The 18,559-nt window shown below is 37.2% G+C and overlaps 1 protein-coding gene across 1 annotated transcript in view; it reads right to left on the reverse strand.

Annotated features, from left to right (window-relative positions):
- LOC140139093 (scavenger receptor cysteine-rich domain superfamily protein-like) overlaps positions 1-18,559 on the reverse strand; it is a 298,566-nt gene that overhangs the window by 22,641 nt on the left and 257,366 nt on the right. The window contains exons 6-11 of the mRNA XM_072160874.1: positions 14,757-14,952; positions 11,398-11,712; positions 8,009-8,223; positions 7,305-7,416; positions 6,186-6,331; positions 3,837-3,999 (exon numbers count right to left, since the gene is read on the reverse strand). Coding sequence (XP_072016975.1) covers positions 3,837-3,999; positions 6,186-6,331; positions 7,305-7,416; positions 8,009-8,223; positions 11,398-11,712; positions 14,757-14,952 — 1,147 coding nt within the window. The remainder of the gene's footprint in view (positions 1-3,836; positions 4,000-6,185; positions 6,332-7,304; positions 7,417-8,008; positions 8,224-11,397; positions 11,713-14,756; positions 14,953-18,559) is intronic.

Here is an 18,559-nt window from a genome sequence, read left to right on the forward strand (position 1 = left end):
ATGTCTCACTTGGAAATGTCACATAGATTGCGTATCTAGAACAATTTCAAGAAATGTCGGTGTCATGAATAAATTGAAACATTTTGTTCCAAGTCGTATTTTATTTACACTTTATTGTACGTTAATATTGCCTTATTTGAATTATGGAGTACTTTTATGGGGAAATACATGTAAAACTTACTTAAATAAAATTGTAAAAATTCAAAAATGGGCTATTAGAACGGTGGCAAGCGTTCACTATAGAGACCACACAGTGCCATTGTTTGCTAATTATAACATATTAAAAGTTGAAGATATGTACACACTGGAATTAGGTACATTCATGTACAGGCACTCTATAAATGAGCTGCCCTGTTCATTTGATAATTATTTTACCAAACGTTCTGACATACATAACTACAAGACACGATATGTAAATGACCTAAATCTAACCAAAAATAAGAAAGTCTTTTCTGATCATGCTATACGTACAAGAGGTCCCATTCTTTGGAATTCTTTAGATAAAAATCTGAAAGCTTCAAAATCTGTTAAACATTTCCGTAATCAATTCAAAACAAAACTGATCTCTAAATATAATTAATCTTTTTCTGTGAGCACCCCCCCCTTGTCTTTTGGTTATGTTATGTAATGTTGATTTATTTTGTTAATTTCATTTGATTTCAGGAAAGGCTAACTTTCAGACCTTTTTGGTCTTCCAGCCTTTTCCTCCATATGTACCGTGTTTTTATATATTTTTTTGTAATGTCTTTGATTTTTATGGAAATAAAATATGAATGAATGAATGAATGAATGAATGAATGTAAAATTATGAAACATGAATTTCATCCATGGTGTTGTCTTTTTAAAGACATTTCTTGTTTTTGGTATGTTTTCAAGAACTAAAGTTTTGATCGACGGAAAAAAAGAGTTATCGGCGGAAACTCTTACAATAATACTACAAAGTTGCAAAAAAATGACAAATTTGCTAGAAAATTTGGACATGCATCCCGCATTTCCAATTGAAATACAGGGTGGGCCATTAAAAAGTTCACACTTGTTCGATGGCTTATTTCTCAGAAATGAAAACACATATTGAAATAAGCATTAACATCCATGGTCTAATTACAAAATGGCGACCATTTAAAGCAGAGAAGTCAAAAACCACTTTGCACACACGTAAGACTATAGACAATGATCATGCATATTAAGTTTTTAGGCTTAAGCAAGTTTTAAAAAAGTTTGATGACTCTATATGCATTTACTTGAGTGTCATTGTCTGGGTCATCGGACTCATGCGTGTATGAGTTGTTTACTGTTTGAAAATCATTCACCTGTGAAATTGACACAAAAGGCTGATTGGACATGCTCATTTACATAACAAATACACTAGTTTTGGAGGAACTTCAAATTTAAAATGCCTTGCGTGCGTTCTTGTCATTCATGTTAGAGATACCCGTGTAAGTACTTTGAGGTGATTTACAAAGGAGGAACGAATTTTCATCGAAGAGGAAATTTCAAGAACCGGAAAGGTGCGCTCTGTCCTGAATGCATGGCCGAACCAGTTTCCGAATACCAGACTTCCTAGTCGCCGACACATCTATAATATTAAACAAAAGGTTCACTTACATGGAACTGTTCTCAATCGGAACAAATCTAACAGTGGGAGACCACGAACAGGAAGATCAGCCAATCACATTGCCGATGTTAGAAGGGATTTGCAAGCTAACCCAAGATTGAGTACTCGACGGAACAATTGTCCCCATATTCCAAGGACAACGTTCATACGAATCATCACTCATGATATCGAATGGCACCCTTACAAGATCCTTAAGCGTCATGGACTGCAACCAGGAGATCCAAATCGGCGACTTCAGTTTTGTAACTGGTTAGTTAACAGAGCACGCCCTTTCTTGATACTGCTGTTGTTGTTGACGAGGCAAACTTTCAACTGGCCGGGTCTGTCTCTTCCCAGAACGTACGGATGTATGCACCGAAAGGCAATCCTCCGAGAGACTTTGCTTTTAACGTTCCACATGACAAACGCAAAGTTAGTGTTCTCGCAGCCGTCACATGAAACAACCGGTTGATAGGACCGATATTCGTTGACCAGAACATAAATGGAAACGTTTATACCTCGACATAATCAATGATCAACTAGAGCCCCAACTGGTCCAAATATTTGGACATCAAGCGAACGGGGCCATCCGCAGGGCGTGGTTCTTTCAAGACGGAGCGCCAGCCCACCGTCTTATCGCTGTTAGAGACAGATTGCAGGAGTTGTTTCCGCATCGTGTTGTCGGCCTTGGACATCATGTGGACTGGCCTCCGAGGAGTCCTGATCTGACACCTTTGGACTTCTGGCTTTGGGGTGATGTCTGTGTATGCCGAAGGTCCGCCAAGGAATTTGCGGGAGCTGAGGAGACGTATTACAGATGCGTTCACAAGGATCCGACGCACCAGGGTTACTTCAAGAGCAGTTCACCATATGTACGATGGTGCGATGAATTGTATTCGTTGAAGGACGATAAGAACACTTTAAAGACAGAAGCATTTTCACTGTGGCATGCATAAATACGTGACTTTATGGAACCATGATAAGCAGTAATGAAGAACAGAACTATTTTTATCAGAGTCAAATATGATTTTACTTGTATTCTTACTTTGCTAGTGCAATATTTTTAATTTCATGACAATTTGAGACAAATAACTCGTTTCCATTGAAGCACTGCTACGGTTTACATGTGTCTATATGAAGAAATAATTTCCGAAGAGAAGGAGAGACATTCCTGACACCTATTTATAAATTTATCTTGTTATATCTCTTTATAAGATTTATGTTATAGTGCAATAACCATCATGAAGACTCGGGTATAAAATTATGCACATTATCTAGAATGCGACTGCAAACAAACGTTAACTGCGCAGATTATTTAAAGCTACTGTTACATATTCTGTTCAAGTGGAAGGCTACATATTCTGTTTGAAAAAGAAATATTTATTTAAATATGGTTAATTTACAAGAGAAATATTGACAGAACTTTCATGCGTACTGTTATTTTTCTTCCTTTGTTCCTAATCCATTGTGGTGTGAACCAGCGACCACCATATATCGCGTGATCATCCGCTCCATTTGACTTATGTGTGTGCAAAGTGGTTTTTGACTCCCTTGCTTCAAATGGCCGCCATTTTGTAATTAGACCATGGATGTTAATGCCCTTTTCAGCAATGACAGTCCAGACATAGAGGTTTACAAATATGTTCAACTTATTTCAATATGTGTTTGCACTTTTGAGAAATAAGCCATCAAAAAAGTGTGAACTTTTTAATGGCCCACCCTGTACACAGAAAGACCACCCAAAGGTCACTTTTCCAGACATCCTGTCTAGACGCTGTAATGTCAGCGCCCATCTGGTCACGTGAGCATTAAATTAAGTGCCTTTATTTAAATGCCCTGAGACAACTGCCAAAAGAGTGAAAAGAATGAAAGTCACTCCAATAGGGAGAAGACCACTCCTCGGAGTGTGAAAACCACTCCCAAAAGAGTGAAAACCACTCCCAAAAGAGTGAAAACCACTCCTATGTCAACATTTGACTCATTTTGCTTGATCGCATCACAAATGTGTGATTTCCAATCATTTGTAGAGTCAAAATTTCTTTGTGGGCCCATGCAGCTTAAATGAAGAGAGTCGCCCACACGATATGCATTGAGGACATAGCCCTGGAGTTTAAATTATTGGAACTGTCCTGAGCAGGTTTTCTATGTACTCTATCATTACTTTTGTCTCCTCTCCTTTTTAGAGAGTGACCCACCCCCTCTGGACCACCCTGCTACACCACCCAACAGATAACCCCCATACCTTGACATGTAGCCTTAGCAAATCCAGAATCACCACAATCTGATCTCCTCTGTGGATAAGTATCATGACGGCATTCTTGTAAAGAAGTTTCATTGCCTGTACATTGTATGTTGCCTATAATAGGTGGGTTACCAGTTGCTGTACCTGTTGCCTGTGCTGCACTCTGTTTGCATAATAAAAAAGAAAATGAGATGAATTATATTCAAATTAGGAACAAAACACAAATGGGACAGCGGTTGTGTTGTCAACTTAGGCTAAACAAAAAAATTGTCTCAAAGCTTACGCCCGCGTTTGTTTTTCTTTATAGCGTGTCTATGTCAACTGAAATAGCAAATTAATTTTGTATTGCAATTTTTTTTAGTTTTTTGCCTTAAATCATGAAATTCTGAGAAACATTTGGATGAAAAGTTACTTGATTCGGTACCCACATTGTTTAGGTATAAAACAATTCATATTTGTACTTCAATTCTGTAAATCAACCACAATTTTATGCTGTGTACTTTTGAACACTTGAAAATAACATCTTAATTCAAAATTAAGTTTGAAACCTTAAAAAATAAATGCATTCACATTCATTTTTGAAACTGTTATGGGCTGAGACAATTTTTATGTTTAGCCTTATAGTAGTAGAACATATTTTAGTTGTTGGAGATCATTTCAAGGGTTGAAAGCCAGAAAGCCATAACTCACAAAGCATTCCTCTGTGAGTTATGACTATCTGCTGGTTCTTAACTCTCGATTTAGAGAAAGGTGGAACATGACTTTGGACTAATGAGATAACTAAGGTTAACGTGTGGGTTGTGTTCTACCTTAAACTGTTATAAAAATGTTTGATGTTAGTTGGAAATGTGCAAACAAAGGTGTGTGCTCCTCACAAGGCAATCTCATAAGCCCCAAACCACCATTGGGGGTCAAACCCACATCCTTTTCATTTTCCCCACACTTTTCCACAAGACACCCTTTTATCAGAAATTGAACCCCACCTTTTTGTGACCAAAGCTAGTTATCAAATTCAGAAGACTGAATATTGCAAATTTCATAGTCACTTCCAGGTTCATTTATCACTACCTGCACCATCATTGTCCATTTCAGAATCCAAATTGACAGTATTTATCCTCATCTAACAAACTCTCATGATTTTCTTCTTCATTATGAAACATTTGCGACATTATTGGCCCAACTACTGAATTACTGCAGCAAAATAAGCTGCAAAAAATATGATCTTTGCCATTGGATTGTGTATCGTAAAGCATGTGTAATGAAAGTTTTGACAAATAGATGTGAAATATGCAGTAGGCCGACATCCTGAATCATTGTAATACATTCAGTATGTCAACAGGAATGTCTTTTATTTGAGAAATATTCACCAGTATCAACACAGCCTTTGTGGCTCTGCCCGTTACACTTCTAGTGTGGAGCGAGCAGGTCAATGCCGCTGTGTAGAGACTGATTAATCATGTCCATTTATAAATTTGTCAATCATAGATTCTACAATGGGTGACGTCATACGAATTAAAAACATCAGCAAATTAATTTCTGAAATTTTCATTCAAAATTTACACAGAAAATAGGAATGTTTTTGAAGAGATCATCAAAGTACTTTATTATAATATGATTTTTGTCAAATTGGTAGCTCTACCCACACGCTTTAAATATCGGTCCCATGCTTTTTAAAGACCTACCCATTATACCGCAAAATTTTAACCCTACCCATTTTACCGATACCATGTTGTAGTAAACATGCTGGACAAACAGTACAAACAAACCCACACCAAAAAAAAGTTCAAATACTGCACTGGGTTTTAGAGAAGAACGGCACTCCCTTGCTCAGATTGATGCGAGCGCCCTGTCAATGATCGATATACACAGAGCTTTGTATTCACATTAAGGGCGCCGATCTGCACCAACCAACGATTTCACACACAATCGGCCAATCAGATTATTGGTCTGTTGCTATGATTGTCAGACGATTGATTCAGCCAATCAGAACCCCACTTCTGTGTTTACGCTCTGCACGCTCTCAAAATGTAAACAAGTGCCGTTCTTCTCTGACAAAAATTTTAAGCATGATATAGACAAATCCAACGAGCCAAGTCATGGTCAGGATTTGGTCGGCCATCTTTGGGTCCCTGCAACACCAAAAAGCTGCTTAAAATCAATGTTAGATTCTTTTGTGTTGTAAACTGTCATCATTCTTTTGTCTACGTGTAACACGGGTGATAGAATGCAGTTTAAATTACCCTCCAAGGCCGCATTATTTCACATTTTAGGTGAGATTGAGCTGACGGACCCAACTTTGGCAGCCATTAAGGTATATGAATGCGTGAAATTGGATTCGTCTATACTTACATCTAATGGGTAATTTCCAAGTTGTCTACATGCAACCTGAGCGTCTTTTCTGTCCCATTTATCACCGCACACGCCCCATTCACCATTATTATAAACCTCTACAAAGCCATCAATATGCGAGTCACCGTCTGTTAGTTTCACTGAAGCTGTATTTAATGAAATAAACAATTAAAAAAGAGTGTCAAATAAGAAATCAGTACTCCATGTGGTATATGCATAGCAAAATATTATTCTTGGCGATTCAGTGACGTCTTGCATCAATGCGGCATCTGAAACTCTCTCCATGTGGCGGGTGTCACTGCAGCCGACAAGTTTCATTTTTTCTTTGCAATTCAGAAATTTCAAAATTATAAATTGTCATGACCAAACTTGAAATCAGCATGAAAAATGCATTAAAATGAGTACAAACAAACCTAGTATTGATTCAGTGGTTCTTAAGATAGCTCTTATATCGCAAAACTTGCACTTTTTATGTTGAATCCTACGGCCAACACACAGAGCGTTAAATGAATGCCCACCACTTTGGGCAAACCCTTGCAAAAACCTACACAAAAATCTTACTTATAGCCTAGATCAAATTATGATCATAACCAAGGCCAAGATAGCTGTGATTGATTGATTGCTTGATTGCTTGATTGATCAATTGACTTCTTAACTGATTGGTTGATTGAGCTTAAATCAATATCAACTGTACCAAGTAGATAATATTTTATTTTCATAGCATGGAATAAATGTTTAACACATTCTTATAAAGTGTCGCACAAAAGTGGCCCAAAATGACATCAACCAATAACCATGACAACATTCTAAACAAAGGAATAATTTACTCTGTACCTCCTATTCTTAATCAAACTTAGTTATGAGTAAATTATTAGAAATATTAATTTTACACTGAAAAGGTGTAACTCAAAATTTTGCTCATTTCAACACCAAATTTGATCGTTTGAAATAATATAACCTCCCTACTGGCTTGTGGAAATAGGCAGGCCATCTTTCACACAGATATAGATGTGGAGAGAAAATTACACAAAACAAAATAGATTGTTTTGTTTCCTATTAACTCAGCCCTTCATATTTTAAATATGATTGACATGCCCTATGTTAAGGTGTAATACTTACGAGCACATTTGACTCCAGCTAAGTTTTCTCCTCGACAACTGACATCATTAAATTTGCCCCAGCCATCATGACCGCATTGCTCCAGTGTGTCCTCATTACCACCACATCGGACCTATTATTAGTATCAAACAAAATTCATAATATGGCTTGAATGTTGGTGATTTCTATTATATGGCACAAAAATGCTGTAACAAAAAAGAAGTCTGTTTGTTTACTATGAGTTTGAATTACCAAAGCTAATATTAAAAAATTTTGTTTTCAGAAATTTTATGAAAAAAAAAGTTAAAACCTAAAGCACATCTAAAGCACATCTAAAGGCTTACCAACTTTGAACAACGTGGGTCCCTTGTAAACAGGGTAAATACATGATTTTGAGTTTTTTGCATTTTTTCATGGTAGCTGGGCTGAGCGCAGTGGTGGCGCCAGGATTTTTTTTTCGGGGATTGAGGGGCAAAGTGAATTTCTGGGGGAAATCAACAAATTTTGCATAAAATTGCTGCAAAAAGTGGAAATTTTCGCAATTTGGGGTTTTTACTGGGGGCAAGAGTTTTACTGGGGGGCATTTTCCCCCCATGCCCCCCACTGGCTGAGTGCAAAATGTGCGAAAATTAATATTCTACGAAAATATCCACTTCTACAGGATTTACATCTTCCTTTCAAGCAAGAAACAATAAATAAATAAATATCTAAACTTTTTATCTTACATTGTTCATCATAATTGGCATCTGTGGTCCTAATCCTATTGGTGTGAACTGTGACCCCGTCGTTGCTTCAACCGCTGCGTAATTACCCAACTGTTTGCAGACCACCACTGCATCATAGAAATCCCAGCCCTGGTCGCATACCAAGCCGTATGAGCCGTTGAAGATTTCTACCCTTCCTTCTAATGGACTCATTCCATTACGTAATCTGATAGGCCCTGAAAATAGCAAATGGGTGAAATTTAGATGTGTCTAAAACCGTACATATATGAAGAAAGATGCGAAAGCCGATAAATGCTATTTTCAAACATTTTGGATTAAAGCCACCAACTAATGCGCTATTCGCCGATTGCATGGTCACCTCAAAACGAGGCGGCCCACAAATGCAAATGCAAAGAAATAAAAGCAGAATCAAGGAAATCCCCGATTCATATATGTGAGTGGACACTACGAATGAGCCGTAAACTCTGCAAATTGTATTCTGAGTTACAGTGTCAAATCTGCTTGAAGGTCGTATTCATAGGTATCTCAATTCCGTGCAACAAGTATCTCATCAAACACTGTTTAAACCAATCAATAATCATATTGCTGAAGAGGATAATAAGCTTCTACCTATTTCTATAGAATCCTTAAAAAGTTCTTGTCTTTGTTTGCTTTGGCTAAATCCTGTTCAAGTGGTGGATAACAAAGCATTGTATTTTGCCTAGGTATGTATAACCAACAATTAACAATGAGAGGACATTCCTGAACCTCGTTGACTTGGGGATGATTTGAAATGACTGCCAATTATGACTGTTTGGTATTTATTACCAGAAATGTGGAAAAAGAGACACATGTCGAACCGAAAAAATTACAATTTTGTTGAAGGAACAGAGTTCATAACAAACCACAACCCCGCTTCTGGATATCATTTAAAGTCAAATGATATACCATTTTAAAGCTTATGGTATATATTTTCTAAACACGAAATAAACCAAAATTGACCGGGGCCAACTTTACGGCTGATTCGTTGTGTCCAGTCACATATGTTCAATTGTAAAACGAAAGATATAAATGCCATAATGACAGTTAAAGTAAATGTTTGTAACAATGAAACACAAATGTTTAAGACATACAAGAACAAAGATCTCAGGAACTCAGGAATAGATCACTTATCATATTATTCCCCAACCTGATTTCTTTCTCAAAATATTCTTTCTTCACCACTTTCATCAGAAAAAATAAGAATTTTAAAGCAAATAAAAAAGGAAAAGGGTGGCAAAGTACAAAAGCTCTTGAGATAATGGCAGGAAAAAAACAGCAAATAAAGATACAAAACCATAATCAGTCTAAATTCATAGGTAAATTTTCAAGGGAAAATTTTCTGGACACATGACACCCATGGGCGCAGACATATGTGACATGATCTGGTCCATGGGGCCAAAGGCGGCAAATTCAAAACTGAGATAAAAGGTAAAAATATGGAGTAAAAAACAATAAAATACATAAGAAAATAGACATCAAAAAACTTCATAACTTTAGAACCAAGTATGCTAGGCCTTTGGGTTTTCAGTAAATGATAGCCTATTGTATGTGTAATGTAATAATTATAGTAACTCAATTTTCAAAAATGCCTGCTTTGGCCCCTATGGACCAGATCGTGTCACATATTAGCATTATGGAATGTAACCCTGAGCACAGCGGTGGTCAACCAATGTATTTGAATAGGAAGAATTCCTCCTTTGATGCAAAATAAGTAACTTGTCGCATGAAGTTAGTTATATTATGGTAAGCGCTTCCGTAGATAAATATTTTTCTGTAGGTAGATATTTTTTGAAATTACGTTTTGATGATATTGTGATGAAATCAAGATTGCATGATATTCAGTAAATTTGCAATTCGAAATTGCCGCCAAGAATACTATTCCAAATTTCCAATTCAAAATTACTAAGATTTGAATAGCGAGGTCACCGCCGGGGGTCAGAGATCAGGCTCGAGGTTACACTCACATTGATACGCATTGGTCACATGTCCAGAAAATTTTCCCCTGAAAATATACCCATTAATGTTGAGTGACGTTAGGAAATTAGAGAAAGAAAAATGGTAGGAACAAAAAAAAAAGATAGAAATAATATAGTAAAAAGAAGCTAAGAATACAGAATAAAGACAACTAAAAATTATCAAGAAAAGACAGAATGAGGAAGTGAAAGAAAGAAGAACAAAGAAATTCTAAATTTACAGTGAAAGACTAGGACTAGAAAAATGAAAGAGATATAAGGAAGGAAAAGATATGAAATGAAGCGAAAGTTGCATTGTTAAAAATGATATTGTATCCTATTTTGATACTTTATCCAATCAGTCTATTGGGCTATTCCAGATGTATTCCGCACCCCCCCTATGGAAGACACTTCTGGAATTCGGGGCTAAATTGACAGCCGGAATTCACATGTCAGGAAAACCCCATGTCAGGAAAACCCCATGGAAGACCCTGCCGGAATTGTGGTAATAAGGCCAGCCGGAATTCAAGTAAATGTTAATGTCTTCCATAGGGTTCCAGCTGGAATTAGAACATTTTTTCAGTTTCCAGCCAGAATTCAAGTAAATTGTAAATGTCATTCATAGGTTAATCGAGATGGCGACCATAAGTGCCGGACTTGGAGCATTTTTGACCATTTTCCAGCTGGAATATTAAGAAATATGAATGTCTTCCATAGGCACATCATGGCCTTTCACAATCCCCACTCTTGTTTTTTTTTTTGTTAATTTTAGCCACCGAATTTCACCTAATCCCAATGTTTTTATACCCTCCAGCGGAATCTGTGTTAATTTTGACCTTTCGTATTGAAGATATGGATTTTTTTTCCAAAACACAAAAAAAATTAGGTCTTTTGGGGGAAAAAATCTTTATCTTCAATATGAAAGGTCAAAATTTTCAATTGATCGTCGGCTTTTCCTTCCAACTACATACACTTTAAGAATATATCATTATTAGGACTGTTATATATCAAAATGTAAAAATATCAAATTTTAATAATTTGTCATAAAATTTGTATTATATTGTGAATTTCAAAAAATGAAAATTATTTGATATCAGAAAGACATTCTTCGTATTCAGAATGCAATTCGATATGTCTGCTGTGCTCTCATGTCCCACAAAAAATACTGTCGAAACGCTCAAAACGCTCATTCCAGATCCCTTAATTATTTTGAAACCCACACTCCTCCTGTATTATTGTTTTACCTCTATCTTTCACAACTAGAGTATTTCAGATGGAAGTTACCCAATTGTCTATTCTATTCAAAACTCATATTCCCTCTGTAGAAGGGTTTAGCTAAAATCTTCAACAGGGGTAGTGTGGATTTTAGATGGAATAAACCATCCAACACAATTCAATGATAACTTAACAACTTACTTGTACATACTACACCAGCATCTCTGCTATGTTCACAAGCATCCATACTCCATGGATCATGTGGACAATTCTCAACCCCTGTCTCATTTCCCACACACTGAACATTTTTAAGAAGAGACGGTGAATCTGTACTGCCTTCTCCGTAAAATGCGGCCGATTTGGAAGAATTAGCGGAAGGAAAGCCCAGTTGCCGGCAGACGACGTCAGCGTCTGATCTATCCCAGCCTTGGTCACATATTGTACCCCAAGTGTTATTGTAAAAAAGTTCTACTCTTCCTTCTAGTGATGTGGGGCCATCGCTTACCCTTATTTTATCTGGAATGAAAAAGAACAAATATTATGATTATTTCAACATTCCTTAGGCCTTGTTTTCATATGAAAATTGGGCCGAAGAAGGATTTGAACCAACAACCTCTGGTCTGCTCTACTAGCTGAGCTATCCAGCCCTATGATGTTTTTTTTATTAAACAACGAGTTTAAATCATAATGTCTAGTTTACATTACGAATGGAATCTGGAATAAAAAAGAGCAATATTAGTTCAGTTGGTAGAGCATCAGTCCAGAGACCCAAAGGTCCCAGGTTCAAATCCTGGATGGTCAGGATTTTTCCCTGGCTGTCATTTATGTATGTGGAGACTTGTGTTAAAACCTTTCTTAGATATATTTAGATTATATAAACCTTTCTTGTTCTTAAAGTGGAAGGCCCACTTCTGGTTTGAGTTCCTTAGGGAATTAGTCAAGGTTAAAATTTATCCATGTAAATTCTGTTCTGTCTGTCATCAAAGTAACAGGTGTAAGTCAGTTCTTCTGTGGCGAATTGGCCAAGTGGGGCTTCCTGTTTAATGAAGAAGGGGAGTAAAGAAAATTGACTAAAGCGGATTTGAAAGGGAAGCAAAATTCCCTTTTCTCCAGCCCCGGGTAGGAGCGGCCTGGGTGCGCCATTGCACTAGATATCAAATCAGTATCAAATCAATTGTGGGAAGTGTAAGATATCTTCTGTGTGTGTGATGACTTTAAAACAATACTCAAACCCCTTCTTCTCATCAAAATTGAAATGCAGCCTACCCTAGTAGTATTTATCCAGTATAAGGATACTATCCCAAACTGCCTCCAGCTATTGATGTGAGGATCTTCCCTTGCATCGTCATGGTAATTTAACACTTAATGTTAAGTTGGAAAAACTTGAGAAACAATCAAACTGAAAGCCCTAGTCAGTGAATCACTGAATACAAGAAATGTAGGTTTTGGTGGGTTTGAAGCAAGCACACATGGTCATGTTGATTCCACCATAATCAGGGTTTCTCAACTTTATTTTGCTCTATAGCTGGAAGGGGCCAAAACACAATTCAAACATAGATGCTTGTGGGCCAAATACACCCTAGTATCTGGTTTCCTTTACATTTTAAATTGGTAAGGACTAAAATATTTTAGTGGCTGGTGGGCCAGATTGGCATGTGGGCCACCTGTTGAGAACCGCTGCTATATATGGTCACATGATTTAAACATGGTCAGGTTGATTTCAAATATGATCATGTTGATTTCAAATATGGTCATGTTGATTTCAAATATGGGCATATTGATTTCAAATATGGTCAGGTTGATTTCAAATATGGTCATGATCTTCTACCATGGACCTGTGTCTATAAAGCAAATCACCTACAACACTGTGTACCTTTGTGTTTAAGTGACAGTTATTATAACTGCGGTTTGGCAAATACGCTGCTACAGATGCAGTGTATGACTTTATCTTGAGTGCACACATCATGAAAATATGATGCTGGACTTTGTTTATTTCTGCAGTGTCTGTTATTCATTACTCCACTCACCTAACCCTAACACTGAACCCTGCTTTTTGATATCGGAAGTCAAAGAAGATACGAAAAAGGAGAGAAGAAGAAGAATTTTTCACTTGGCACCCCTGGGATTCGAACCTTTGCTACACAGGTGCCAGCAATTCTGTGAGCATATAACGCTTACGGTGATTGCGTCATCGCAAACCGTGGGATTCATGCATGCGCATAATTTTTCATCGTGGTATTTTGTGGTCTTTTTGGGTGTTAGGGTTGTAAAAGAGTGAAATACTCACTCCAAAAGAGTGACAAGAGTGAAAATCACTCCTAAAAGAGTGGTTTCCCACTCTTTCCAGGTATGATAAGGGACGTTACTCTTTTTTAAGTAATATCCCTTATAAATATTATCATACCTGGAATGAATTGTTTCAACTCTCACCTATTTGGAGACTGAGTGTTTTACTTGTATATTATATGTATCGTACCACATAATAACACAATCTTGAAATGCTTTTCTTTCATAGCCTACATTTTGTGACATGATAGTATAGTAGCTGAATTAGAATTGAATATAACTCGATATATTGTAATTACATGCCTGATATACTATGTTCCTATTTGTACAGTCATTGAAACCAAATGTCACATTTAATTGGCATGTTTTCTATTCATGCTGTAGGCGTTATGGAGTTTGCATGCAGTATTCATAGTATTGATGTCACTACATCAGTGTCTTCCTTATGTGCATTATATAGACTGCACATAAAAACTACCTACTCCCTATTCCAGAAAAATATGGCATTATTTTTTTTCTTTTCAGATTAAAAATATATTATACTGTTTTGCCAAATGAAACAGGGGCAGGTACCTCCCTGTGAAATATCTTACCCCCCTTCCAATATGTTAAAGATTTTAGGCTTTTTTAACCATTTCAGACATTTTGTACAGTTTTATACACATTTTGAACAAAATAAACAAAGAAAAAAAAAATCCTGGCAACGTTACTGCTTTTTATACACATCTTAACTAAGAATCCCCTATCATACTCCTGCCCTCATCTTGTGACCCCCTCCCCCAGAGTCAGAATTTTGTTTCACAGTGCGAGAATCAAGCTTGATTCTTACAGAATAAATTTGCGGAAATCATATTCTTGCCAATCAACTTCTGTGTAAACTACAAATATTTGCGAGAATCAACTTTGATTCACACAAATCTGTTCACCAGAATCTTTGCGAGAATCAATTCTCGGATTCTCGCCAAAATTCTGACCCTCCCAGGGAAGGGCGGGTTAGTGTAGTGGTCTTCTCACTCGCTTCTCACCACTGTGGCCTGGGTTCAATTCCCCGCGGTGCCACATGTGAGTTTGGTTGCCGATCCATGCTTGTCCTCGCAGGTTTTTCTCCAGGTGCTCCGGATTTCCTCCTGCATCTAAAATCGGACCTCTTCCCATATCCATGTCCCGTCATATCCAGATGGCATCCCTTGAATTTAGTTGCCTCTGAGCACTATTGGGTTTAGCCTGGCTTCGGCCGAATGTTATAAATAAATAAATAAATAAATATATCTTACCAACGCATATAACACCAGCATCTTCCGTATGTGCACAGTTATGTTGTTCCCAGCCTCTGTGATTGCAATCACTAATTTTTTCTTCGGTTCCGACACAACTCAGATCATCTAGAAATATTGACCCGATGCCGTGACTGAAATGACCACAGCATCTTGTTGCATTGGCGTCGGCAAAACCTAGCTGTCTGCATACTACCTGTATAAAATAGAAACAATAATTTAAGCTTTGAACAAATGATAATTCAAGATTATCCAACCAGTGTTGTTATCATTTCAAGAAGGTATTAAGGGATCTGGAATGAGCATTTTGAGCGTTTCAACAGTATTTTTGTGGGACATGAGAGCACATCAGACATATTGAATTACATTCTGAATACAAAGAATGTCTTTCTGATATCAAATAATTTTCATTTTTTGAAATTCACGATATAATACAAATTTTATGACAAATTATTAAAATTTAATATTTTTTACATTTTTGATATATAACGGTCCTCGTAGTAAATTTTATCAATCTAATGATATATTCTTACAGTGTATGTAGCTGGGAGGAAAAGCAGACGATCAATTGACAATTTTAACCTTTCATATTGAAGATTTTTAAAAAAATCAAGTGATTTAAATCACTGTGATTTAAATCAACCAACCCTGTTTGGCAGTATCATATTTCGAAACATTGTAAGTAGTCAACTGGTCAATTTAACAAGCAGGCACCAGGCTAAGGTGGGAAAATAGAGTATGGTTTCAATGAAAAAAAATAATAATAATAAAGAAAAAATAATTCTGAATTAATGAAGCTTGATAATACTCATAAAAGTGTAAATAAAATCAAGTTCTTTTAATGAAATAATTTTTGTAATAAAATTTACAAAATTTTATTGCAAAAATTATTTCATTATCAAGCACATTCAACCTGAGAATTTTGCTCTAAACTTAGCTATAGGGTAATAGGATACCTAAACTGCATATATATGCAGAATATTGACTCTAATGTTTTCATTTATTGAGCTACATGTTATAAACTGTACATGTATATTAAATGTTGTCATTGCGGATGAGCGTGAAACATGCCAACCGCAATAGCACAAGCATAAAAATAGCTGCCTTGAGAAGAGGAAACAGGATCAGGAAGATTCAAGGAACCTTGGGGATAGCAAGAAATATTCATGAATATTTTCAATCTAAGCTATATTGTGCAACTGTATGTGAAATAGAGATCAATAGCTGCTTGATGAATAATACATTCTTTTTGAAGCGCAACCAGCACATTATACAAATTTTAATTTTTGGATGGGTTCTTTTTAAAAACAAACAAACCCAATGGAAGTTGTCACTCTGGCATTTGCTTGAACTTTTATACTATTATTGATAAGCCACAAAAAAAACCTGTTTTATGGACCTGACTGACTCAAATTTTGTGTTAGATTTTTTCCCCTTTTTTACTTTTTGCTAAATTCATGTAAAATTAGCCGCTGTATTGATTTTGACTGAAACAGAACATTTTCAAAATATGTTTGCAAAAAAATCTTCAAATTTTTGCCAAATTTTCAAGCTTTCTGTGATATTTTAGGGTCATTTTAACCTCCAGAAAGAAAATCCATTCTGACCCTACTTGAAAAGTCCATCCACCCATGTTTTTTTTTTTTTCTAAACAGGAAGCTGTTGGTTTATAAAAAAATGCAAACTGACAGAGATGCCACTCAGGTTCACTCAAAAAAACCTGAAACTGGTGAGAAAGTATGTGAATGCAGGCCATAAAGCCAAAAACGGGCTGAAAAAATGTAAAAACGCGGGAATTTAGACTCACAAAAAACCTGAATTCAGGCTAAAACCTGAAAAGTGTCATCTCTGCAAACAGCAGCCATTGCTTATCTACTAGACACTTATGTTCTTTCACTCGCAACAACATTTCAAATTTATGTACAGACTTATATGATTGAACATGTGTAGCATAATTCATGTGCCTGTATCAGATATAAGATATGCCAGAAAGGAGATTGTGTATTTGTATGAAATCAACGGTTTAGTGCCAGGAGGTCCTATCTGGAATAGCTGCCTTGTAGACATTTGACAATGTCTGCTTTCTATATTGTACAGAATCTAAAAATGACACCTGGCAGCTTGCAGATAGGGCCTATTTGCACTTAACCCTCGATATGTGTAATTTCAACCTTGTGTAGTGGTGTTCACATTGTCGTACGTACGCCCGGCGGAACTTGGTCGGCGCATTAAGTTGCTAGGAGTAGCGGTAGGCACTGCCAGGAGTAGGTGCAGGATGAACGATGGTCATTAGCATAAGTTCCGTCAGGCGTACGTCAGGGACAGACTTAGGTTTCAGTTTTCTACTGGCCCTCCGGGCCAGTGAAATGGCCCCGCAATAAACTTACTGGCCCAGCTTTTTCAATATGTTCTACTGCAAAAAAAAAACCTCTAATTTCTTTCTTGGTGTTTGGGGAAAATCTTCCTTCCCATTGGCGTAACTAGGGTTGGTAGCGCCCAGGGCAAGAAACGAAATTGGCACCCCTACCCCCACCCAACAATATCTTAGACGCGAGCTGTGGCGCAGCATAAGGGCTGATCTACATAATTCTCCCCAATTCTCGAAACAATTGCGCGCCAAGCGCACAAAAATTTGCACAAATAAGGCCTATACACTAATTAATTTTGGTTACTAGATGTTGAATATCTGTGCTGAAATGCGCACAAAAATTTTAATTTTCATCGCTTGGAAGGGCGCAGAATCGATGCTGAATTGGTCAACTTGGCGCACTAGGGTGGCGCCCGGGCCATGTTATATGTTGCCCCCTCTACCCCCCGTAGTTACGCCACTGGTCCTGCCTTTTTTAGTTCCAAAAGTTCACAAAGGTTCAAATATGCGGTATTTAGTATTTACCATGTTTACGGTATCGCTATCATCATCAGATAGAGCACGAAAGAGCTTGGAAGTAGTAGGCTACGTAGGCCTACTATCACCGTAAAAAGCGGCCGTATATTTCCAACTTGCTAGCAATGCAAGAATAAGAATTTAAATATACGAAAAATCATTGAATAAAGATATAAATTACAGGGGATAGGCGGAGCAGAAACTGTGTAAATAATGTCGATGACTGATTATATCTTGTCTCATTTGTGTTGGCTCAAAAATCTAGTGGCCCGCCGGGCCAGTGTTGTTGGAAGTTTACTGGCCCGACGCAAAATCCACTGGCCCCGGGCCACCGGGCCACTGCTTAAATCCGTCCCTGGCGTACGTCCGACAATTTACTCCTGACAAAAGTCAGGAGTAGCGAGCTGGGTGTAACCTCCGCCAGGCGTAAGTTGCAATGTAAACGCAGATTACGCCTGGCACCCGGAGTAAGTTTTGGTCGGAACTAAGAAATTACATATTGTGTGGTTGATAAAGGTGACAGAAACACCGGAAGTGGTAGCCAATGTTTACGCCGACCAGAAGTGAATGCTTGGTGGAACTGGTCGGTGTAGTGCTAGGAGTAGGTTAGGTGTGGACACGCGGTAAGAGTAGGGAAAATATTTGTGGAATTTTGATCAATGTTAACGTAAGTTTACGCCGGGTGTAACTCAAAATGTGAACACGACTTATGTCAGACAGAAACAATAAAAGTTAAGGAAAAATAAAGAAAATAAATATATGTTATGTTCAAAACGAGAAAAGTTTTGAAACTTGTAAGAAATTATGAAGAAAAAGTTTTCAGTTAGATTTGTCATCCACTCAAAGCTTGATTTTTAGTTTTGTAATTCTTACTTGTGGCCTCAACTCTGCCTTCTTTCTTCTGGTGCCTATGACCCTA

Source organism: Amphiura filiformis, chromosome 18 (assembly GCF_039555335.1).
Source record: "Amphiura filiformis chromosome 18, Afil_fr2py, whole genome shotgun sequence".
Taxonomy (NCBI): domain Eukaryota; kingdom Metazoa; phylum Echinodermata; class Ophiuroidea; order Amphilepidida; family Amphiuridae; genus Amphiura; species Amphiura filiformis.